The following is a 25,973-nucleotide window of genomic DNA, read 5'->3' as shown; positions in this document are numbered from 1 at the left end:
TTCTTTCGTAAAAACCGTTCCCCGCACAGATCAAACTGAAAGTGTTGGTGTTTTAAGTTTCCCGTTTTTATTCCAGTGTCTACGAAAATCTCATACATAACTTATCCTCCGTTTAAGCTTATCCTTTAAAGCACTGTTTAAGTATTGACTTTATCTCGCAAAGCGTTTTTACTTATTTTACTCTGTGTTGTTTTTGATAATCTATTACCAAAAACAGAAGGTTCGTACAGTGGACATACCCCGGCGTACAAGTATGCATCGCACAAAGCACGTTGTGTACACATTTTGGCAAACTAAAACAAACATACCGTGATATCGTGACGACAACAACAATACTGTCCTCTCAGCATAGGAAGTTGAAATCACGGTTATAAACAGATGTACCGCATGCAAAAGATAATGGGGGGAATAATGATCAGCTTATGTTGAGACGATAAAAAAGCAATAGAACAGATAGTCGATTTCGTCTCACGATTTTCGTTATTAAATAACTTCAAGCATTTGCTTCTGAAGCTTAAGGCCCTATCATTCGATCGATCCAGAGGGCGCATGTGTTTCATGCAACTGTACACACGTGATTTGCTCTCTGTGTGTGTGTGTTTTCTTTTCATTTCGGAAATATGCCATATTTGCGGGTTGTTTTCTGGTTACGCTTTTGTTTAATAATACTAGCATTACTTGGCGTCCTTTCCAGTGCTGTCTAGCCCGCTGTTTTTACCGGACACTTCCATCTAATTCTAGATTCGCATGAACACGACCCTCTCTTGATCTCTTAAAAATCTAAAGCAAATGCCTACATACTATCAAAGATACTGGTGGTGCTGGTTGTTCTGCCTGTTTTGTACATTCGCATACAAAGTAATCGGGGGATTATGTTAACAACAAAACTTACTTTAATTTGCAAACTTATTGTTGACTATTAGACTATAAGCTGTTATGAATGACATGCTGTCAAAATAGTGGTAAAAGCTAGATAGTTTGACGGAAAGTATCGGAAAATATACATCGACATACGCGCTTAAAACAGAAATCGTGAACATGTTTTAACATAACCATACACAAAAGGTTCAACCTTCCAACCAATACAATGCTGGATGAATGTGTCTAACGAAAATTCACTAAAATATAGATGCGGCATTATTTGTTTCTTACAGCAATGGCGCCTTCTGGCTAGTATTCTGGCTGCGCTAGTTTTTTGTCATAGTGGTTTGATCACAAACCCGAAGAAGCTTCTTTTGAATCCTTTTGTAATCATTAAAAAAAATATCGTGACATTTTCTCTTCCGGGGTTTTGTTTATGTTTCACAATAATATAATTAAACCACCCAACAAATTACATTGTGCATTTGGAGATGCTTATAATGACCCAACCAGGACGAAGGGTCATAGATTTGCTGCACCTGTTTACAGGGGGGCCCATTTATGATAATTTTATTCATAATTCTTTTTGATCATTGTTTCAAATAGGAGCAGAATAGGAAGGTATGTGTAGCTGTGTAAGCCCCCTGGTACGCAACAATTTGTGTTATGTATACGTGAGCTTATGTCACCGGTAGCATCATAAAGTGGGAATATCTTACCATCCTTATTTTAACCCGCACTTGCAAAAACTTTCTCCGAAACATGTTCTAAAATTCGGAAAGCATCGTCTATTTCCTTTTCCGTTAGCAAACGATTAACCGTTAATCGAATACTTGGCCTTGGACAATGCTTTTCCATGGTTTCCAAATACTCTGCCGCTATCACCGCTAAACCGTTGTCGATGCACTGCAATGACCAGACCAGAAAGAGTTTATTGCATTATTAAAAAAGGCATTTTACTCAATGTAATTGCTTTTTACCTCAGTAGAAATCTCGTCCAGAAGCATCTTTTCATGCGCCCAGCTTTCATGTTTGTGTTTTAGATATAAATGCTTCACTGGAGATAGTGGATCACCTCTTGATTGGAAGTGTTTCAGTTGAGAAAGTTTGCTAAAACACGCAATTAAGAAGGATAAATATTTTCACAGACCATTGCATACAACCACGGAACACTACTTTTTTTAATTTAAAATACTTACTTTGAAACCATTCGACAGCGTTCTCTTAGTTCGACGAATATTCGTGGGTTGCTTTCGAATCGATCCAGCGCACTGATGGCAGCCTGTGCAAGCAAGGGTGGTAGTGAGGCAGAGAAACAATACCCTAATCCGGAGAGCCGCTGATGCTCCACGATGAACGAGGAACCAGCACAAAAGCCACCGATCGTTGCGGCTGACCATTCCAGCCCAGCCGACACCAAATCAACCTCCGTTTTCTGAAGCCGTGTAACACGAGCATACATTAATCCATGGCCTTTCTAGTTCATGTTACCCGACGCATGTGGGTCGGATTACCCAGGCTATACTTACATCGACATTGCAGTGCTCAATCAACCCACGTCCACTATCTCCCAACACACCGAAAGATATGCTTTCATCCAAGAAAAAGCGTAGTTTGTAACGAGCACGTAATTCCACCAACCGAGGCAGGGGGCAAACCTCACCCGTGTTCATATAGATGGCTTCGGCTACCAGAAAACGTCGCGTCTTTTTAGCTTTTGCCGGATTACGCTTGTCTTCAATCTGTTGCTTTTGAAGCAATCGCTCCAAATCGTCCATATCGTTGTGTTTGTAGTAAAAAATCTTGCTTCGTGAAGCGTCCAATCCTTTTTGAATAGCAAAATTAACACACTCGTCACTGTAAACAAAAAAAAACGATAAAAAACCCCGTCAGCAATAAAAGTAGAGCCGCAATCATTCGATTTAGTACATACACGAAAATCAAATCTCCCCTCTTCGAATAGGCCGGTATTGCGCTAGCTATAGTGGAAAACGCGTACGAATACACTACAGCTTCCTCCACGTTCATAAATTTCGCCAACCGTTCTTCGAGCTCGAGATGCACATCGACTGTACCGTAGAATCCGCGCGGTCCGCAAGAACCGACACCGTACTTTCGCAAGCTCTTTATCGCCGCTTGCTTAATGTCTTCGTCCTCTGCCAGCCCGAGATAGTTGTGTGTGGCCATGTTGATGCACTCTTTGCCATTTACATTCACCATTTTACCGACTGGTCCCTCGACAATCTTTGTTTTCAGCGCTGGATGGTCCTGTGGTACCTCTGCCACGAGTGGTTCCGGTGTCCACCGTGCAAGAATTTCCTCTTCGGACATGGGCATCTTCTTTGTCGTGCGTTTGTAAAACACTATCCATATTACTCCCAATGCCAGCAAGGCCTCCAATGTCAATTCGAACGGCGAGGACTGAAATTGAATTGAAAAAAACATTAGCCCCAATCGCGTAGATACATCACAATAGCAGATTTAATTAAGCATTATTACCTTCTGAAGAATGTCGTAAATTTCATTGATTATGTACGGTGTGTTAACCATTTTGTGCGTTGTTCCAATACTCGTTACTTGACCCGCAATTGGTTGTGAGACCCGTTGTTAGCTAACAACCAGCACTCCGGGTTAAATATCCACCGCGCAACTCAGCGATTTCAGTACGGACGCTTGGTAGAAGATGTCTGGAATGGAATATTTAAACAAAAATGCACGGATTAAAAGATATGTACAAGTAGTACAGCACGAAAAAAAGGCAACTGAAGAGCATTCAAGATCAACATCAGACTATGTCAATTAGCGTCATTTAGTCAGGGATGATGACGGTGGTGTGTGTACCAACAACAAGCAATGCAAATTTACTTTGTGTACAATGAATGCCAGAGCATCGTAAGTATAGGAACCGGTGGATGCTATTGGACGTCCGTATTCGGTGGTAAATATGATGGCAGACTTAACATAGCCACACATTTAAGCAACACATAGCAAAGACGTAAAGATAGGAAGGGTGTCTAATCTTAATGGCTGATTAATTTCGACGTCAAGTGACGTAACATAGTAAAGAAGTTCCCCCTGCTTGCACGAATGTGCAGCAACTTCCCAATCTGAATCACTATGTAACACATCATGCAATAAACCATCCCCTTTTATCAGCGGGATAAAAGAATGCGATACGTTATCAATACAAAAAAAAAGAATATAAAAATTTATGGCATCACAGCGCACTACTAAACTCACACCATCGCAATCAGCGAAGCTGGCAATACAATTGAATGTATCTGTTTAGAGAATAATAAATTTAAATGTTAAATCACAACCATCATTTATTTGAGAGAAAGTTTTCAGACTGTTACCGGTACATTAGCCAACCCAAGTGTTCGGATTTGTGCCTATGTTACTACATCGCCTGAGCCGGATAACATCGATAGGGGTTCATCGTGTTGTTCATCGCAAACATGTAAATATACACAGGAAGTGGTCAGACCTCGGCAAACTCGTGACATGATGTTGTACTGTTGAATGTTCTATTTTACATTTTAAACGCATTTTTAATTCGATCAGCTTTACAGAGTAAGTCGGCTTTTTTGGCTCGGAAAATGCAGCTCATTATCAAACAGCAAAAAAAAGTCAGTTACCCGCTCTTGGGTGATCGTAATGGCACTCGGGTTAGTTTCTATTAACCACTGTATCATACACAATTGCTCAATAGATACACAAAATGTGGTTGAATATATATTTGTTAGTACTTTTACTATCGGTACCAGTTTGTCACATAAAATCTGTAACATTGTAGGTAAGCCCCGTATGTTTTTTACGTATCCATCACTGGATATAACACCTTCTCAAGGTGCAAGTGCTAAACAGCAACAGCTCAGACCAAGCTTCGGTTCGATTCGTTAGCAAATGGCCGGAGCGACATGTGGTAATTGGAAATCATAAAATATGGACAACAACCTCAGAATACCACAATAAAATCTTCTACATTTCGGCAATACTAAGCAATACTGGACGCATTGTTGAAACAATCTGCACAATAAACAAGCATTTGTTACAACGTTGGATAAATTAAATTATTTTACTTATTTGTCATGAAAACATTTGCTCCTTTTCGTCGGTTGTTCGTCAGGCGATATTGGCGAAGTGCTTAGAAAGAACGGCGTCGCTTCATTTAGAAAGCATTCCCTGAAGCATGTTTGGAGCGAAGCGCTTCATTACAGATTTGATCATATCACACTCCTTCATATGATTAAACGTTCGTTAAGATATATCTATTCCAATTAGGCCTATTTGTCGCTGTACAAATACAATCAGACATTCTCTTGAAATTCAGCTCATTTATGGTCATGTATTTTTAACCAGAAGATTAGAAACTATAGATAGCATACGATACATAGTGACGAAAGTAAGTTAACTTTCTTTGTCACTATGTAACCACCAATGAAGGTTCAATAATCAAACCAAATAAAGCAAAATATTGTCCGCTCCCTTAATTTACCATCAACGTGAATCGCTTTTAGTTAGTTGCCATTCGTGGTGCGTTCGTCGTAAATCCGGGCCACGCAAGTAGACGCGGGTTACTAAAATGAAGCGGGAGAAAGTTTGGAACAGTTTGCAACGAAATCGGTATTGCATGAACGGTTCGTCAAAACAAACTTATTTATATTGTTTCTCAAGATATGGTGCCATTTTCACGCCGGTTAGAACTAAAAACACAACAGTATCGCTTCATTTATAAAGCATTCTCGAAAGCGTCCTTGGGCATTCATTTTTTGGGTATTTCACTCAAATTCGAAATGCACGATGTTTACGGTTTTGCAGAATGTTTTCACTCGTTTTTAATCGACAGCCAACTGAAAATAAGTTAAATGCTGTTACGATATTCAAATGAAAAAAAAACTTCCAATCTCTACCCTTGGTTTATCTTTGAGGTCAGCCCGCCCGCCCGAAGGCTTGCCCATGGAGCTTTCTAGACGGGGTGTTGTAATATTCAGTTTGGGGCACCGGCTGGAAGCAGAGACAGGTGTATTCGTAAAACTGTACGCCTGTTCCCTCTCGTGCAAATGTGACTCATTTCCACCAATCGGGACTCATGCAGATAAGCACGTGAAGCGTTCGTTCGCTCGTACATTTCCACATAGAGCGGCCCCTCTGCGAACTTGTACGGTTTCTTTCGATGAGCTGCTTTTTGGACGTATTATGAGCCCATCCTGCTGTGGTTAATGCCGTCTAAATTTAAAGTAACATTGCCTTGTCTTCAACCTTTCGCAATAAGCTGCTTCATGTTACGCCCGCTGGTGGGCCTCTTTTTCGATAAGCAAGTTTTTCCTTTTAAATTCAAGGGCACTTAATTGGCGAATGCGAACACTTCTTCACATCATCCGATCCGAGGGGGGAATGATTCACCAAATAATCCAAAACTGATAACACATCACATTACCACGCGCCACACGTTCGGTCCCGCTCTATTGCGGTCACACGTTTACCGGGTCCCCCTCCTGATTTCACTGCCGAACAACTCTACGGAACCCGTGCGAGCGAGCATGCAAGCAAATCGTTCTAGTAGATTCCTGCCCGCCCATGAATGAATCAAAAAATCGTTATTATACTGTATATTCTAAATTCCATCCAGTCACACACAATCAAAACTTCGATTGCGCTCACGCACCGCTCACACCATAATATTCTACTGCAGTGTTTTATCCACTTGGTCGACCGAAGAAAAAAAAAGACACGTAAACCTGCACACCCGGTTATGCTAGTGCCGATAAATATCTGGTCTTACCCAGTACTGTTGAAAACTAGCATTTACTAGCGAGACCGTGATTCTTTTCACGTTTTCCGCGACAAGAGATGTTTTACGCTAGCATCTGGTGAAAATATGCACGACCTTTTTTTACCACAGCTCCGCGCCCGAAGAAGAAATTGCTAAGCGGTGTCACATCAGCGGAGTCGGGCCTGAAACTACCCGGTGAGCAGAATTTTGACACGGCACGTCATTTCCTAAGGTAGCGGTCACAGCTCCAGCGTGAGTTTGATGATTTTTGATGTAAATGTAAGCCACTCAAGACCAAGGTCTGCGTGCAGTATTATAAATTTGATAAATTACGCTCATTCAAGGAAATGCTTTTGTCAACTTTAATTTTTGAACATTCAAATAAACATTTTATTCTTCTTTATTTTGTCTCAATTTAAACAAACATGTACAGGTATTCCCCGATATACGCCATAATCGATACACGCGATTTCGCTATATGCTATGTTTTAAATTTGACAGTTCTTTGAGCAAATTATACTAATTTGACACATCGAATGTCGAATGCAAAATAAATTCCCTGTTGGTCGAATTTTAAAAACCATTTTAAAAAATAAAAAAATTGTGATTTACACTTGAAATCAGATTGAATAACTAAATTAGTGGCTAAAACCTACCACTTCAAGCAAAATTATACGAAAATTAGCTATAGTTTCACTGAAAACCTCGAAATTCGACTTACGCTAATAATCGAGATATGCTATCGCCTCCGGTGTACAGGCGGTCCCCGAGATACACGGTTAATGGGGACCGAAAACGGCCGCAAAATACCGCGTATCTCGAATTTCCGCGTAAGTCGAATCTCGTGATTTTTATCCAAAATATCAATAATTTTCGTGTAATTTTCATGTAGGGGGCGGTTTTAGTCGCTTTATAAATTATTTGATATGATTCTGACGGAATATAACAGTTTTAAACGTTTTGAAATAGTTTTTAACATTCGATCAAAACGGAAATTATTTGGCAATTTACAATTGATGTGTCAAATCAGTACAATTTGTTCAACGAACTGTCAAATTTAGAAAACCGCGTATCTCCGAATCCGCGTATAAGAGGTACCGTGTATCTCGGGGACCGCCTGTATATTAATTGCGTATTTCCATGTAATACCTGTATTATCAAAATTTTCGTTATGTTCATTTTTGCAGAATGCCAGAAATATTAATAATTACTAAGCTCAATGAACAAGTTAATTTTGTAATTTCATAAAAAAAAAATCCTTTTTTTCTTTCAATATCGCTCCTGATCAGCCGAGGTTTATGTAGAATCCGTGTTGAAGAGCTAAACAACCTTGTGATTGTGCAACAAGGACAGAGTGTGTTGAAACCATTATGGGTCTCTTTTTAACCCGAACTGTCGGGGTTGTTTGACAACAGCCGTGTTTTGTTCTTTTGTTTACCACTCGAAAACTAGAAACTACCAAATTATTGCCGCAAAGATTAGATTTCCTTAAAAGTTGCCTAATTACAGCACGATGGCGGATAGTGATGTAGAATACGATGCTTCCAATGTGGAAATTGAGGAATTGGAGGTGGATGAAGTTGATGAATCGGATCTATCGGAGTTTGTCGAAGTGCAACAGCATCCGGCGATGATGCAAACCGGTTCGTATAATGCTCCCTCCACTTCATCTGCCGGTGGGAACTCTTCCGCCCAATCGGAATCGGAAACCGACGACGAAAATACACACCAGCGCGAGGTTTTGATCAAGAAGCTTGTTGCACGGGAAATAACCTTCTCCGAGTATCAGGCGCGCATGCAGCAGGATGACGACCTGGATGACGAAGATGCCGAGGTTGATCAGAGTCATAAGAAAAAGACCACTTTTTTTCAGGACTACAGCAATGCACGGCGTGATGTTTTGAGAGGTAACTTGCAAGGGTCTCCAAGAACGGAGGGCAAGGTGACATTGCGTCGCCAGCGACGGTTTCTTCCAGCGGCCCTGCAAGGTTTAATGGGACAGGCAAACCTTTGCTATGCAAGGGGTGACGTGCGCACGGCGGAAGATCTGTGTATGGAAATTATCCGACAAGTTCCGTTGGCTCACGAACCATTCATAACGCTCGCACAGATACACGAGATGGACGATCCGGAAAAGTATCTGCAGTATTCGCAAATTGCGGCCCACTTGAACCCTTCCGATGCGGAGCAGTGGGCACGTGTGGCGGAAATATTTATCGAACGCGGCGATATTGACGAAGCGCTGAAATGCTACACGCGAAGCATAAGAGCCAATCCGAAAAATATCGACATGCGTCTAAAGCGAGCACGCCTCATGGAGACAAGAGACGAAAAACAAGCGTTCAAGTACTACTACAACATGCTGCCCTATATCCCAAAGGAACAGGCCGATTTTCTCATCAGTATCGCCAAACGGGTGGCAGAAAAATTCCACAAGGAAACCAACGTCAGTGCTGCGCTGGATGCAATGCAGCAGGCGTACAGAACGGCCAAGGAGAAGTTTAACATGGAGGACATAAATCTGCTGGTTGAATTGTTAATAGCCAACGGCCACTACCGTCGAGCGTTAGATATTCTAGCAGTACACGCTAACGTAGAACTCCACAACTACGATATGGGAGCTGCTGAGGGAACCCAGCTGAGTCCTAATTTTTCCATCGATATACCGGATGACATAGTGCTCGATCTGCGTACGAAGCTAGCAGTCGTGCTTGTGCATCTGAAGTGTGAACAGTGTTTCGATAAAGCCATAGACGACATTCTGACACATATCGATCCGGAGAACGCTGGTGATTGCTATCTGGATGTTGCTGAAGCGCTGATGAACGAAGAACACTATCACCAGGCTCTTCGGCTGCTGGTGCCATTGATTAAGAGTAAAAAGTTCTCGCTTGCTGCAGTCTGGTTGCGGTACGCCGATTGTTCGCGATGCATAGAAAACTACGATGAGGCTATTGTCGGATATGAGAAGGTAAAGTAAAACTGCATCTCTCTTTTTCGGATCTAATTGTATGTCTTGGTTGTAGGTGATTTCCCTTGCGCATCATCTAGACGCGCGGTTGGCGCTGGCCGCTTTGCTTAAAAAGCAAGGCAAATACGATGAAGCACTGCAAGCACTGGAACAAGACCCAGACAAAGAATATCTCGATCCCGAGGTACTGCATGAACGATGTCTGCTGCTGCACGAAGTAGGCCGCTACCAACAGTTTCTAGCGGCCGGTTTTATGCTACTGGCGCGTCATTGCTATCAGATCCGGAAGCGTCAAGATATTGCGGTTCTATCGCACGTGAAATATCATGAGTGTAAAGATCGCACTCCTGGCGAGGGTGTGCCAGATTTCGTAACCGGGAACGATTTGTCGGTTGAGACTGAGTGGGAACTTGTGCTGCGCTTACTGACCGTGGCTGACGAGCTTCGCGACTATACCTACTACATGAAGCTGGTATTTACCTTGCAGACCTCGAAGCGTTTTTACAACTATCGACCGGAACTACAGCAGCTTGCATTGACGGCGTGCATTTACAATCGCGATCCCACCTTCGGGTTAAACATTATTCGTGACCAAATTCGTCCGTTGTTCAACTTGAAAGGCGATGCATTCGCAGCAAAGATCAACCATCCGCAGCTTTGGAATTTGTTCAATTTAGTCATCTTTATCAGTGGCGACGTACGGTACCATCGCTATTTGGCAAGGGTTTTCTTTCGCTCAGTGGGCATCGGCGTCTATCCGAAGGTGCTGATAGCAAACTATCATCTCAACTGCTCTACCTACAAGTATGCCTTAAATGAGTACAACAAAATATACCTCGTTACTAACGATCCACTGCACGCGATGATGATCGCCGTTACGTTGACACAGATCGCGTGTCAAAAGTTCACCAACAAGAAGCAATCGTTGATCGCACAGGCAAACGTGTTTATGGAAAAGTATCTCACCGGCCGACCGGAAGAATTACGCCACGAAGCCTTTTACAACTTGGGCCGTATGTATCACCAGTTGGGATTGCTGCATCTAGCGGTCGATTACTATAAACGGGTACTGAGCTTTGACAGTGCAGTTGTAAAGGAAAATCCGCAGTATTTAGATTTAAAGGCCGAGGCAGCGTTCAATTTGAGCTTCATCTACAAGCGAAGTGGAAATTATGAGCTAGCTCGTAAATATCTATATGAATACATACAAGTGTAAGCGTTACAACTATTTCTTTTGTAAATAGAAAAATATATTAACTCCAATATTTGTATTCGTGTAGTTTGATTTTGCTATCGGTTATCGATTAATTGATTACTTTCAACAAGCTAAATCTCTCATCGCAACGATCGCACTGCATTATCCTTTGTTTCATGCTGTCTCTTTTCTTTAATCTAATTTTCGGATATTTTTGCCATATAATACCGCCAAAAACTGTTTGTTATTTTTTATTGAATTCGTTAAAATATTAACACTTGATTTATCTATCAGAAGTTCCAGTTTCGAAATTATTCAGTATTTTCCACAGAACGTTATTTCATTCATGACATTTCATTTTGTATGATCATTTTCACGACAGTATTTGTCTTGTATAGTTATCTCACTTTGATTAGTCATTAACAACAAAGGTCTAGAAATAGTTTTTCTGTTGATTCCACATCAATTCCCACCGTACTGTAACACGCTGAAAGCATTATTAGTTTCATGAATCATGATCTATTCAAACGACTTTGTATTTGCAAAAGTAGTTTATTACCATCACTTCAGCAGAAATGTGAAGTGAAATTAGTAATGTTCCTCACAGCAATATATTCTCAAATGTTTTGATTTCACCGTGATGTAATTGACGATCATCCGTGCTTAGTATTGTAGAGAAAAAAACAACAGGACATGAAAGATTGCAAGGAATTATATTGGTATGTATTAGATTTGAAGTTATTAAAAAGCTGATCTAAAATGGTTTAAATAATTTAGGAAGATAGATTTTTTCAATTGTATGATTGTATCATTTAATATATCATTTAATACCATTGTAGCACGTATAATCAACAATTATGTTCACTTTAGTTGTCGGGTTTGTTTAATGCACGATTTCCAATCCATGTATTATCATTAGCAAGTGAATTATTAAATTATAAAAACAAAAATACAGATTTTAAAACTTAATTGCATTGTTAATTATAATGTCTAATATCTTGGTGATTTATGGTGAATGTTAAATTTGTTTTAAGTGTGAGTGTATTACATTTCTTCACTTAACAATGCTAAATCATGAAGAGTGGTAGTAAATGCGGAAACAGATAATTGTATCAACATAGCGTTCTCATTAGCAGGTGGTCTACTTAATATCGGTAGAACAGTGTTCAGTCTTTGTTAATATGCGGTGCTTTAAAAAGTTCAATTACCACGTATCTGTTTTATTGTTTGCATATATTTGAGTAGTTTTAAATGGATTATCTAATAATTTGGTGTGGTAACATAAACAATCCTTGTCAGTACAACTTTTAATCTGTTAGCGAGACTCGAGTAGATGGTTGATTTTAACAGAATCTTAAATAAAAATGTCGTGTATTACATATAAGAAATGATATTTCAATCTAATCCAGCATAATTCGTCGTACGCCGCACGACATGCAAAACTTAGCGCTACTAATCATGAAGCGTGCGCCACATTCATGGCAAAATTTGGACATTGGATTCATGATCAGATTCGGGCCCCCCTCTGGACTATCTTTCATGAGATGGGCCTCCATTCTGTGGCCCTTGATAATAGCGGTCGTGATCGGTGGAAGGGCTGTGTGTAACGAAAGGCTATTGAACGGTTCGTTCGTTGACTGCGCCGGTTGGCTCTGACTGGTAGTTGAGCTGCGAGAATTCGGCCGTGCTTGGCGTATAGGCACAGGGGGTGCGTAGTCTGGTGGTGACTGCGTAGATAGACTGCTATGAATTGTCGAAGTGATGATGGGAATCCAAAAATAAGTGACATAAGAGAAAGCAGTTAGTAAGGCAATCGTTGGCGATACAATTTATGTTGAGATGCGCATGTACATCACGTTGTATCACACAAATAGCAAATGCAATTGGAAACGAAATCAGTTATAGCTAAAGCACAGATATAGCAAACCTTTGCACGTCTTAATTACATATTTCTCAATTGCAATTATTTGAGAATTTTCAAAATGTTTCGTTTTCTATTAACTTTTGCATTGACTTTAGGTAGATGGGAATTGTTTAATTTCGTAATAGAAAAAAATCAATGTTTTATATTTTGATTATGTATTTGGTTTGCAATGATAAAGAGAAAATGTTGTATTGCCAGATATTTCAATAGTTTCTGAGTATCGTTTAATTTCCAGCGTCACAGTTGATACTAACATCGTAAACTCATAACTTAAGTTAATAATCGACGTTAAGGTACAGCTTATGCAACTTGTGCTAGCATAAAATGCTGTTAAGGTTATAATTTTGGATTACTATAAAAATGCTGTTAATATTGACATATTAATAGGAAAACCTACCTGCGATAGGCTGAATCAGCACTGGCTTGCGATCGTTCAGACGATCGTTTGTTAAGCGGGTAGTCTTCCACGCTGTACAACTCCTCGGAATCGATCGAACATACCGAGGACGAGGAGCCGCACATGCGATTTAGTTCTTGCACGCTTTTCAGCAGATCGCGCTCAAGATGATCGAACGATTCCGCTGGATAGCGCGGTTCGTGTACGTTTCCGGTTAGGTGAGATGATGCCGGAGTCGATGCGGACGTACCGGTATTATTAGCGTGATATGATTTGTTACTGTAGCTGTTCTTCCTACCGTTGACTGGACTCGGCGATGAGTAGTAAGGAAGCGTTCCGGGTTGTTGCATAGTCTTATTATTTCCATTAAGCAATGTATCCGCCGCTGTTGCTTTATGAATGTTTGGTAAGTTCTGCAAGCTGGATAAGGCACCGCTTCCACCGGTGTTACTACTAGGCAATGGCGGTACAGCAGGAAGCGATATGCCCGCTGCATCCTCGCTTCTCCGCCGATGGGCGATGGCTGGAGAGTTTCGAGCGTAATTCATTTGCTGGCCCAGCGGATGAACAACTTCAGCGCACTTTGCAGCATCATTGGCATTGCTAGCACTGGTGCTGTGATTATGTGAATTGTTGTTATTAGTCGAACTGCTGTTGTAGTAAGAGTTACTGTTGTTACTATTACTGTAATGGCTAGGACTACTAAAGCTACTACTACTATTGCTACTGTTATTATTACTGGCTGTGCCACTACCATTCCGCACACACACATCCATTCTTGGCACGCCACTACTTTCGTGTTTGCGTACGTAGCGGATCGAGTTGGCAACCGAATTACCATGTCCACTGTCGAGACTGTTGCTTCGCTTGTTATTATTAGTATGATCGGATTGACTGGAGGCTACACTCCGACTGGTGACGGAGCTGTTGGAATGGACAAACAACGAATGTTTGTACTCCCTCGCACTGATTGGTGATTGTCTATGCAAATCTTCCAGCGATTGCATGAATTCGTCAACATCGAATTGCTCGAGTGCCGAAGATATCGTTGGACGGTCACGGTTAACAGGGGTGGACGGCGCTGTGCTGTTTGACGATGGTAGCGTGTTGCTAAAATTATTCAAAGCTGACGATGGGGATATCAACCGGTTTAGCTTGTACGTCGGTTTGAACGCGGGATTTTTGGGCATGTTATCCTCATTGTTCTTGGATGCTGACGGCGATGGGGAAGGCTTCTTGGGTTGCTCATGCACATCCGACTGCCCAGACTCTTGTCCTGTGCGGTATCCCGAATCTTCTCGATCTTGTCGATTGAGCTGCGGCCGTTTGTCACAGTTTGTACTATTCTTGCTTATCCTATGATCCACTGGGCTGGAGGAATGACTCGTTGTGGGACTACTGTTATTGCTTGTGCTAGGTTCGCTGCTGCTAGGTTCGTTGTTGCTTTTTCGATAATCGAAACAAGTTTCGTTTCGCGTTCGTTCTGGTGGTTTTGGAGCCACACTGAGCGAGGCCCTGGGAGGTGGCGATATTACAGCAGATCGTTCCACTTTCGGCTCGATAGTTTTTAAAGCGAGCTGGTTTCCATCCGAACAAATGTTGCCAATGGTGTTGCTATTCCTACTGCTGCAACTACCATCAGCATCTTTTGTAGAAGGCATGACAAGATTTATCGGTAAATTATCACATTTGTTTATAAGCTTTGGATCGATATAGCTGTTATCAGCACGATTGTCACTGTCCACCTGTGGTTCTTTCTGTTTTTTAATACTAGGCTTTCCAATAATTGCATCTAGTGATATGACCACTGGCTTAATATCAGTGACTTCACTTGCATTGTTACTGTTGTAGGTAATGTTGATCGGTTCCAGTTTTATTGGAACTAGCTTTTGTGTTTGCTTTTTCGCTGTTTCATCCTCGATCGCTTGGACATTTTTCTTGTGTTTTTGCTGCTCTTCGTCGACTGTAATTGTTTCGTTAGCTTTCACTGGACTAGGAGCTACGCTCAAAACCTCCTGTTTCTTTTGCTGATTTACCTCGGCACTGAGTGATGATGTCCGCTTACTGAGACTATTACTTTTGTCCTTCATGTCCTTTTCACTTAATGCTAGCTCGTTTTCGTACTTCAGAAACACGGCTAATGAGTCTGTTTTCGACAGCGGTATCTCCCCGCCAGCCGGATTGTTCGGATCCCTAATCTCCAGCTTGAGATTCTTTCGAACTGTGCTGGAATCACGCAGTTTCGGTTTCGGCTCCGCCATCTGCAGTGCGTTAAACGTCGATTTGATCGGCAGTTCGTCATACTCGGAGGATTTCAGAAAATTCGGTGACACCGGGCCGTCATCGGTTATGCCCTTCTGTATGTTTGATTTAGCTTTCTCCACATACATTGGGCGAGATACTTTGCGCGGCATTCGTAGGGAGTACGCACGCCGGAAGTTCGAGTTGTGGGGCGTATGTTTCGTTGCGTTGCCACTCGCTGATTTGTCGTTTGCAGTACCACCATTCGGGCTCATTTGATTGAGACGTGACGTGCTGGTAGTACTGCTTGGAGAACTGGTATGGATCAAAGAAGTGGCAGGGGAAAATAATTCCTCGAGCTGTCGTCTGGCAGACAGGAATGGATCGTAACGGTCAGGGCTGTATCCACTGGTAGTGAAACGGGTGGTATGGGGGAGAAAAAGAATAAACAACAATCGTAGTTCGAATTTGATCCAATTGAGTGCCAAACCAGATTATGCACGATATACAGTTAATTATCTTTGGAATTGTTAATGTTTACAATTTTGTTAGCGATGAAATGGGACAAATGGGATGAATAGTTGGTCAACTGGTAAGGTCTGTCGTAAATGTCTTGTTTAATGCATTTAGTAATTTGGGTGCATAGCATTTTGAGTGCAGATGATAAGAAACAATAAAACATTTTGCAAATAATGTCGTGCTAGTACTCAAAACAGCGTGTCAGTGAATGCAAAATAGCAAATACAACATACAGAATGTAAAATTGTAAATGCATGTATATAAAATAAAACCAAACAACATTCATTTTAGTTTAAAAAAACAGAAAAAATAATCGATACACAAAAATAACTAAAGAGTAAAAATTACCGATTCCTGTTTGAGGAAGATATTCTTCTGTCTACCATTGAACATCGCAACCTAGGACCCAGAACTATAAAACAGTGCGTCAGTATATACTAAGTGCAATAAAAAAAAGATTTCATCTTTCTCCCGTGAAGTAAATATTACCTACTATCCTATTCTAGCCTAATTTTCACAAGTGAGTGTACAATCAACCACAATTGAATTTTAATAGCGCAAACACAACCTTTGATACCGTTACTACTTCTTGTACAAGTTACAATGAAGGCTCGTGTAAGGATTGGATAGCCACTAGATCTAATCACAATCGATTATTAACCCTGGCCAATGAAACGGATAAACGGCCAACGAACCTGTTGCTCGTACACCGTACGGTTTGCGTGATGATCGGCCGATGGGCAATTCGCTCGCTATGGTTGTGACCAATGATTTCGAACTTCTCAACTTTTCGCTCAGCTGTCCGAAATTTATGCTGTTTGTTTGCCAGCCCGTTGTTCTCTTGCGCGGAACGGTTGAGTAGGTTTTTTAGTTGAGTACGGCAACCGGGTTCATTTCGGTTGTTAAGGTTATTGTTATTGTTGTTACTGATGTTGTTGTTGTTCTTGTTGTTGTTGTTGGTGATGTTGTTGTTGCTGTGATTACAATAAGTATTGTTTTTATTGTGGATGCTGGTGTTATTGTTCGTAGTATCGTTAGGCAGTAGTCGTTCACTACTAAGAGTAAATGTCTTGGTTCTTTTCGTAGCCTTGTCGGCGTCTTCTCGTTTAGTGTTCTTAGGGTTCTTGGTGATGCTCACACCGATGCCCAAGGAGCTATGCTGCAATGAATGTGGTGATAGATGGAACTTTCTACTGGGAATGGGATGTAAGGTAACGGGTGGAAGGGGAAAAACATGCGGCGAAAATAAAGAGATAGATCAATAGAAAAGCGATGAAAAATGAAAATTAGTTTTTTTTAAATTCCATATAATTAGTATTGCGCAAACCGCTAAAACATTATAATGTCAAAAATGAACGTTTGTACTCCTGGTACATATGTTTTCACTTCCAGACTTACTTATCGCTCGAGACGGATGAACTCATCGAATTGTGGCGTGGCATGTGTAGATCTAACTCGGCAAGGCTGTTTGTTGAACCACTGCAACTCAAGCTTCCTGAATATTTTTCCCGGTTTAAGGCACGTTTTGATCTACAGTCGAAATTATTGGGGATTAAAACGTATTTACTTCCGCTTGATCTTGTCACTTTTTGGCGCACTTACCGTATTTGCGGGGCTTTATATTGAATTCTTGCTTGAAGTCTTTCCTTTGCTGCCGAAATGCTTTGGTTGTTGTTAACGTTTCGATTGAGTATTGCCTTCTCACGGCACCACTCGACATGTCGATCGTATGCTTTCATGCCAAAGCATCGCTCGCAGTATGGACATGGTTCGTTCTGCTGTGACATGCTACGCTTTAAAGCCGGCTTTGGTGTACTCGCGCTAGGCATTGATGTAGACATCGTTGTGGGGCTGAACTCTTTGCGCTCAAAAGTAGGTGTTTTGCTGAGGCTTAGTTTCCTGACGGGTATGGCCTGAAATGAGTAGTTTGAATTATTACATTATTAAAATGTAGCACGACGGTTATGCGACACAAATGATAGCAGTCAGGGATAGCATTAAAAACTGTTTCATGATTTTTAAAACATTCAAATAAAGCAAAACACGTGGCATACTAAAATAGCTAACAGTTAGTTGCAGTCATAAGTCACAAAGAGTATGGTAGGAACAAGTAATAGTAAAAATAATGTTAGCTTTAAATATTCCAACACATGTAAAAGAAAACAAAATTAATGTTTATGTGCAAATGCTGCAATCAATAATGTGCAATATTGCAACACAGAAATGACAACATGCATATATTGGCAAACTTTACCGGGATTCATGTTTCTCTTTGGCACTTATACATTTATATATTGTACGTATACAAGTATAACACATTTTTCAACGTCGCGGAAATAGCAAGAAAAACATTTTTTTTTAAACTCACCTCATTTGAGGAGCTTACCGTCTTTTGAGGGAGTCCAAAATTCTTCGGCAGGTAAGACGCAAGCTCGGTCCCTTCCCGTCGCTGGCGAGAGGAATCGAACGGTTTCCGTTTTTTCGTTTGAACTCGCTCACAAATACCGGTATGTTTGGATAACGACGCCGGTGCAAACTTTCTCAAACAGATGGGACATGGCTGCAGTTCAAGGTTCGGTGGTGGTTCGTACGACGGGTCAAATGTTTCGTAAGACTTGCATTCTTCAATGTAGACAGGCTCTTCCTTTTCGGCTTCCGTGTATAGTTGTTTTTCGTTGAGATTATTATCTGGAAAAAATGTAACAGTAGCAGACGGGAATTGTTTTACTCAAATAGAAAAAGGTTGTAGAAATGAGTGAATAAAACCTTTCTTATCCAACATACAAACATTATAAATGAAAAAAAAAATGATGTAGCTACTGCATCTTTCTATAGCTCGATTATCATATCTGAGAAATCTGTTGTAGTGCATTTTTAATAGCATTATTTTTTCTCTCTGTGTATGTTGCTATTTCCATTCCAAACGCTGTGATCTATATTCGGTGCTGTTGCTAGAATTATTAATCATGCCAACCAACCCTGGCGCAAATGATTAAAACATCAGTCAACCATGTCGGGACATCGTGGTCTCGGTCGCTGCCTGCCTGTCCATCTGTTACAGTAAGTGAACACAAAGACGAAGGCTATTTGATATCGTATAGCTTCAATCAAAGACAAGCTATCGCAATCGAATGCCTGTGGATTTTGCTACTCGCCTGTGGGAGACCAGACAAATGTAGATGTCGAGCACGGGACCGGTTGTTCGTAGCCATTTCGATTTAGAGATCAAACTACCTCAGCTTCATTTTGTTGTTGAGGATTAATTACTTTAACCATTCACTGGTTGGAATGATGGTTTCACTTGTTATTTGTTGCAGTGGGTGATTATGATTAATTATTTTTTCATCACTTTTTTATCCTAAAGCACTTTCAATTGAGACTAATACATAATCTGAAAGTGATGACATAATTTAATCAGCATTTCAACTTCAAAATGAGTATAAGCTAATTACTTTAATCAGTTATCAGCATTTCGGCTGGGAAAATCGCCAGATTAACCTTTAATATATGTCAACGATAAACCACTGATAAGAAAACATTTATTTCGATAATCGTGCTGCTCTATTTAATGCAACTCTTCACTATTTATTGCATCCCAGGGCTCTAGTATTATCGAATTTATTACACAACCGTTACCCGTTGTAATCATTCCTATTAATAAGGCCAACCACAAATCGGTGTGCATATATGTTGTATAAAAAAATCGCTACAGTCATTGTAATAAAACTTTCATATAAGTTAAATTTATTTTAGTAATTTATCTATAAAATGGTGAAAAAGGAAATGTGTGTCAAAATAGCTATGCTCTAATAGCACGCTGTATTATAAAAAAAAAATTATTTTTTAGATCGTTTAAACCCATGTTTTCGTCAGGGATAGATAAACGAATACTATTAATTATAACATTAATATAACTAAAATAACATTGTTTGCTTTTTATGATCAATATTTAATTCCCATCTGATAAGGATAGAAGAAAAGCGTTTAAATATTAGACATTATATAACAATAACTTCTCTAGCATATACTACGTATGTCAAACCAGAAACTTAACGAAAAAATCTCAAAATCATTTTAATCTATCACACTATCAGAATAGAAATGTTCATTTGGCAAGCCATTCCACCTGATCTACTTCCTGACTGCAATAACAACGAACATAGTGTTACGCTCCACATACCAACTCATTTTCCAGACACGTGCTAACGAATTTAAACCACTGGATCACATGTTCAGAGTGGCGTTTGATTAGTATTCCAAGAAAGTCACTTGCAGCATGTTTTTGTTTACTGTTCAAAGTGTGAAACTCGTTCCAACGGTATATAAAAGGCCTTATTTTTCCACTTTCAAAGTCGTTCAATGTAGTAATGTTGAAATTAAGTCAACATTATAGTTTACTCTTTCAATGTTTATTTGTGTATATATTTGGCACAATAATCCCAAGTAAGTGGTTCATTATCGATAACATACTATCTTGTATAAGTAAAGGCAATTTAATTTGGAGAATCCTGTACTCATTTCGGTTGATATCTCAATATCTTTTATCGGGGATGTATTCCTATCATTAGGACACTAATGAACAGGGTTATCTAGAACTTTCGATATAATCAGTTGCATTAGAATGGCCATTTCTGTGTATGATAAGGCTTGAATTCATACCAGATTTTAACTTGTGATAAGCATGTTATTAAGTCGTAGTTGGCGACTGTACTTTTGTATGCACAAATATTTCGTATTTAGATCCATAGCCTCTGGTCCAATGATTAATGAAGATATTGATTCTTTTCGAAACACTTTTAGCTCCATAACCCACATCGATTGTTAAGTGTGCACTTTTGTGTTTTGATCACCATAAGATACACGATCAGTTTGTTAATGCTTCAAATGGTGTTAATTACACTTCGCCACTATTCCCTGTTTCGCTCGGGCAAAGATCAAATGACTCTAACAAATATTGCACACAACTTTATTTTCCTGTTTATGGGGTGGCGTTGGTGTGACTTCACGGATGTTCTGTTGGCGTTACTCTTCACACTTTACGTTAAAACTCACCACCACGAGCAAAACCCGCTCCAAACTGTCCAATGTAATTAAAACTTTCAATTACTAGAACACTTACCACTTCATCACGAGTGAGGTAGTATATGTAAAACTCCACTTGCCTGCTAGTATTTATGTGTCATGGATAGGTCGTCTAACATATTTATCCTTAACTACATTTATCGAAATCATTGCTCACTTGTCTCACAAAATTGTTTGGTTAACAGCCATACATAACTGTTCTAACAAAGATCTTTCACTAAGAGCAAAAGCAGCAACACACGACACACGTTAAACTGACACAGAGCGTCAGGTCGTTTTCATACACTTGTCATTCATTTGGTTTTAAAATGCTGTTTTTTATATAACAAATGAGTTTCAAAACATTACAAACCGCATTTTAAAGTTAGAGTCCACAATAAGGTTGATTTCAAAGAGGATGTTTTCACAGAAAAACACATCACAGAAAATATTTGTCTCTCACTTATAGAGCACACTCAATCGAATTTTCAATTCCTCGCTCATTCCATGTCAACTGAACACTCGCAACTGAAATCGACAACTCACTACTACCGAAAACTAGTTTACCATAATGCAACTCGCAACAGGTTTCTGTCCCAAAACGTGTCCAACGTTCTCGTCTTATCGTGACGAGATCGATATTTGTTATCTTTTTCCATTGATGCATGGAAGGGTGCTCGAGCAACCACCACCAACCATCTTTGGTTCAACATTTTCATATAAAAAGCTGCTTCACCAAAGAGTAAGAGAGATATCTTTCTACTGTGCCGAGCCACCGAAATTGTGTACATACTCGTACATCAAATAAGGGCATCTACGTGAATCGTCGATACAGGAGTTTCGTGTATGTTTTGCAGTTTCCATTATGTGCCAGCTGTTTAAGAGCACAATATGGTTACAGCAACTCTGAAAGATTTGGCATTAATCAAGCCAACCGGTTTATTCTGTAAATTGTAATGAACTACGATTCATAACATGAGATACAGGAATTCAATCAAACTTGTTATACAAACGTTCGTATTGTAATGTTTGGTAATGAAGCAAACAAACAGTTATTAATTGTTAAAAATTAAGTATCACAAACAAAATTTCAACAATCATTCTTGTTATTTATTTATTTATTTATTTATTTATTTATTTGTCATTTAGTATCTTGAATAGATTTGCTGGGACACTTACTTATATAATAAATCCTTAATTTATCTACAAACATAGCTACAGCGCTATCAATAAGGAAATGAGAGAAAATTTGTTTTAAACTGAGCTATACAAATATTGAAATCGAAGAATCTTTGATATTTGTTGAAGCTATATATCATTTGGTTAATAGGCGCATTGTAAAAATGTGCAGATCTTGAGAACGTAGGTCTTAACAGCTCACGTACCCTGAGAGGTCGTTCAGGAGCATAAAGATTCAACTTTTCTAGCAGGTAGGGAGAGTCTATGTCTCCGCTGATTAACTTCGCGACAAAAGTAGCTTGTAATGCCCGACGTCTATATTCTAAGGCAGCTGTGTCAAACTCATTTCATCAGAGGGCCGCAAGTACAAAATTTCAGTGATTCGCGGGCCGCAAAGTTGGGAATGGAAAATATACCCCAATATTTATGTAAAATACTTTTTTACATTTTTATTGTTAAACAAATTGACTTTTTGTGTACTCCTCGCTTCTTATCTGGAATCGTTTGTTATGTACAAATTCGCGATGTTATTTTTATATGTGCTACTTTTTACATGAGAAAATTTTTTTAATGTACTTTCAACGTTATTACTAAAAAAGGACATTTTACATTACTCGCGTTCTCTTACGGCAGTTCTGCTAGAAAATATCTGTTAAACACACTTTTTCACTGAAGTAGGAGAAGTCTAGCAGCCTGTAGTGAATCTTTTTCAAGCAATCCGAGCTATCCATCACTGGATGAATAACAAAAATATTTGCTTGCAATGTTTTGACAGATCAAGAGAAAAATTGTAATAACACGTGTTGAAACATTACTTTTTGCTAATTTCCAAGTTCCAAGTGTTCTGGTGATATATTCATTTCTTATAACAAGAACCCGTATTTTACGAATAAGTTTTTTTTTTTAAATTACGATAATTTTATCTGACGAAGAGTCGTGGTGTGTGTTCCCATACAGATCGGCAAATCTGTTTTTGACACTTGAAGGGAGATGATTCGCGAATTGAGGAATTGAGGACTGTGTGAGCTAATCTATTAATAAGCTTTGTATTGCATGGCTTCGGCATTTAGATTATTTTTATCCTTAATCTTAATCCTTTAGGCTTAAACGTAATCATATCATTTTGGTTTTGATTTTTGAGGAGGTTGGAAATTACATTAATTCGTCTTGCAGAATGTTGGGTACAAATAATTCCAACTTGGCTACAATCATTTTTATTAACATTTATGGTGGCATGATTATGACAAAAAACAGAAGTGGCTCCAATCGAATATCAATGATGTAACATTCTAAGGTCGGAAAAATCGAAGCCGAATGAATCCTTTACTCGGCAGTCGGGGGCATGGAGATTGTCAAATTCGGTGGGACAACCGATGACTCCAACGGTTCCGAATGGCTTTAAACGGCTCTATAGGCTTCGGACCATAGCCGATTGAGCCGGTCTCGTAGTACAGTCGTCAACTCGTACGACTTAACAACATGCCCGCCATGGGTTCAATCCCCAAATAAACCGCGCCGCCATACGTAGGACTGACTATCCTGCTATGGGGGGAATCAATTAGTCACTGGAAGCCAAGCCCACAAGTGGGTACAGGCAGGCCTTGACCGACATCGGTTGTTGAGCCAAAGAAAAGAAGAAGATAGGCTTCGGACGGCACCGAACGGAACTGTTGGTTTGATTTTGGCCGGATTCGGAGTAAGAATAGCTAAAATCGGAAATGGTTTTGAGCCGTGGATGCGATTCCGACAATCCATCACTAGTTGTTGCGAAGTTTCCTAGTGTGTGTATCAAGTTATTTTCATTTCTTTTTCGTTTGTAGACAGTTGACGCAAATCTATTTTTCCATACAGAATGCGCAATCGAATGTGCACAAAACTATGCTAATATTCAGAATTTAATCGAAACATAATACGACTGAGCTTGCATTCGATTCAATGATTCTTAAAGGTCTCGATTGATATGTACGTTAGTGTAAAATAAGTTTATGAGATGTTATGGGTACATTCATGTTAGTTTCCATATACCAACAAAAGGATTGTCCTTCTCTGGAAAATTTAATACACTTTGACAAATAGTAATAACAGATTTAGGGTTTGCAGTGCTTTTAGCAATTCTCAAAATACTCTTGCGGGCCGCATCCAGAATCGACGCGGGCCGCATGCGGCCCGCGGGCCGCCAGTTTGACATACCTGTTCTAAGGTTTGCAGACCAAGAAACATGCACAGTGACAGGTAATCTAAATGTTGTGATGAAGCCCATTGTAATCGGTGTATTGCTATTCTGGAGAATCTTTTTTGTATGCTTTCTATCCTAGCCGTCCACACGTCAAAGCCAGAGTAAAGGTCCAAATGTTTTTTTAATAGCAATAAATATGTATTTTGCTTAGAACAGAAATGATTTTTTTATTATTTCTTACAAGTACAGATACAATTTTTGACATTTTTCAATAATTCAAAGGAATTACAGAGACAGTATGCCAAATTTATAAAATATGCTCGCTTTTCTTGATATATTACGATATAAAAATACAAATCTACAAAAAAATATCAAACTTCTTACTTAAGTTCATTGAAAAGCTATTGTAAAATGTTAATAAAAGTAATCAAACAGCTGCTGAAGTTGTTGCATAGTGAAGATAACGAGAGTTTTTTTTGTATTAAAATATGAGATCAAACTAAAACATAATGTAGCAAAATGTTACAGCGGGCCTGAAGATATCAGCTCGCGGGCCGCATTTAGACTGTGGGCAGGATTACGAGCCCCTCTGGTATATCCAATCTACCAATTCAATTAGAATTGTTTAAGCCGTATCATACAGTCTTTGTCAATAAGAACAAATTTGACTTTTCTGCCAATGCTTTGTATGAATTTTTCTGGTCTCTGGAATTCAGGTTTTAGGTCATTTACATAAATCGGTTTATTGTTGCAAATCCAACGATGCCAATGTTTCCTTAAATTGCCAAACAAGGCAATTAATTCATGTCAGAAAAAACAGCTAAAAAACAACCTGTTTTGAAGAGCCGTTTTGTTTTCTTTCTGCATACTGAAGATATCAAATAATTATGCAGCTTAAGGTTTACCAATTCCAATAACGAAATAACAATAATCATCCTCATCTCGCAATTCATTATACGTTAAAAAAAGCAAACCGGTTAATCTCAGCTTAAATGAAACGATCATTTAAGATATTCATGTTGTGGTATGAAATTGGTGAATATTGGATATGAAGAACCGGCTAGAAACCAGCGCTTAAACGAATTTTGTTTCCAAATCTGCATAATGTACACCTGTTACTAAATCTTGAACGAAACCAGTTTGGGCTTGTTTTTCTTTCCTTCCAAATGATGTTCTTTATCTGCATTCTATGGTTAAGTATCCAAACGATTGTATTGGAATTTGTTTTTTTTCATTCCTCTGTTTTCGTGACGACCTTCACAAAATCAACCGTATGTGGCAAGACATAGTGTTTTCATAGTTGTTTCCTTATTTAATTTGCTAGATTTTAGTGTGATAAGAGATTGGGCTGCTTTTACGATATTCGACTTAAAACCTTAAAAAAGGCTAAATCTCCAACGTAAATGTGCCATATGGATTATTCATTAGTGTTTACCATTTTCCTGTGTTTGATTCCCAGATTGTTGTTATTATTTTTCATCCCTAGACACTACGCTCCATGCTCAACGCACTCCACCGTTCAACGAAGTGAGCTTTAATCGGATCATGTTAAATTTATTTTAGTCATATTTACTTTCATCATGTTCCCCTTTACAAAGCTGCAGGGTGCCACAAAACTGACGTTTTTGTGGTACCTCGCATTTAACCGCGCATGTACACGGGATTGATTTATC

At 39.5% G+C, this 25,973-nt stretch overlaps 3 protein-coding genes across 35 annotated transcripts in view; 1 reads left to right on the top strand and 2 right to left on the bottom strand.

Annotated features, from left to right (window-relative positions):
- Window positions 1–44: 44 nt before the first annotated feature.
- Window positions 45–6,865, bottom strand: LOC1272620 (serine palmitoyltransferase 1). The gene is made up of 7 exons (XM_311520.5): window positions 6,647–6,865; window positions 3,361–3,548; window positions 2,795–3,282; window positions 2,391–2,718; window positions 2,061–2,296; window positions 1,842–1,971; window positions 45–1,767 (listed from the first exon to the last, which is right to left on the bottom strand). The coding sequence occupies exons 2-7, from the start codon at window positions 3,409–3,411 to the stop codon at window positions 1,591–1,593; spliced, it is 1,410 nt and encodes a 469-aa protein (XP_311520.4). The 5' UTR covers window positions 3,412–3,548; window positions 6,647–6,865; the 3' UTR covers window positions 45–1,590.
- Window positions 6,866–8,049: 1,184 nt separating this feature from the next.
- On the top strand, window positions 8,050–10,879 carry LOC1272621 (general transcription factor 3C polypeptide 3). The gene is made up of 2 exons (XM_311521.4): window positions 8,050–9,608; window positions 9,664–10,879. The coding sequence occupies exons 1-2, from the start codon at window positions 8,151–8,153 to the stop codon at window positions 10,822–10,824; spliced, it is 2,619 nt and encodes an 872-aa protein (XP_311521.4). The 5' UTR covers window positions 8,050–8,150; the 3' UTR covers window positions 10,825–10,879.
- A 162-nt stretch (window positions 10,880–11,041) lies between these two features.
- The window catches only part of LOC133394110 (putative uncharacterized protein DDB_G0289263), a 33,338-nt gene continuing 18,406 nt past the window's right edge, over window positions 11,042–25,973 (bottom strand). For 14 of the 33 annotated variants that reach the window (XM_061663062.1, XM_061663064.1, XM_061663068.1 and 11 more), the window contains 6 exons: window positions 18,253–18,572; window positions 17,487–17,797; window positions 17,283–17,414; window positions 16,580–17,077; window positions 13,125–15,773; window positions 11,042–12,546 (listed from right to left, as the gene is read on the bottom strand). In XM_061663062.1, coding sequence (XP_061519046.1) covers window positions 12,204–12,546; window positions 13,125–15,773; window positions 16,580–17,077; window positions 17,283–17,414; window positions 17,487–17,797; window positions 18,253–18,572 — 4,253 coding nt within the window. In that variant the 3' untranslated portion in view covers window positions 11,042–12,203. The remainder of the gene's footprint in view (window positions 12,547–13,124; window positions 15,774–16,579; window positions 17,078–17,282; window positions 17,415–17,486; window positions 17,798–18,252; window positions 18,573–25,973) is intronic. The other 19 variants (XM_061663081.1, XM_061663084.1, XM_061663072.1 and 16 more) reach the window with 8 other exon arrangements.

Source organism: Anopheles gambiae, chromosome 3, assembly GCF_943734735.2.
Source record: "Anopheles gambiae chromosome 3, idAnoGambNW_F1_1, whole genome shotgun sequence".
Lineage (NCBI taxonomy): Eukaryota > Metazoa > Arthropoda > Insecta > Diptera > Culicidae > Anopheles > Anopheles gambiae.
Note: the sequence above shows the minus strand (reverse complement) of the source record. Positions and strands in the feature narration are given on the sequence as shown.

Coding starts and splice junctions, on each gene's coding strand:
- LOC1272621 (XM_311521.4), top strand. CDS start 8,151: ATGGCGGATAGTGATGTAGAATACGATGCTTCCAATGTGGAAATTGAG. Junction 9,609..9,663: donor CTATTGTCGGATATGAGAAG/GTAAAGTAAAAC, acceptor TCTTGGTTGTAG/GTGATTTCCCTTGCGCATCA.
- LOC1272620 (XM_311520.5), bottom strand. CDS start 3,411: ATGGTTAACACACCGTACATAATCAATGAAATTTACGACATTCTTCAG. Junction 1,972..2,060: donor CGCTGTCGAATGGTTTCAAA/GTAAGTATTTTA, acceptor TGCGTGTTTTAG/CAAACTTTCTCAACTGAAAC. Junction 1,768..1,841: donor TGGACGAGATTTCTACTGAG/GTAAAAAGCAAT, acceptor TGGTCATTGCAG/TGCATCGACAACGGTTTAGC.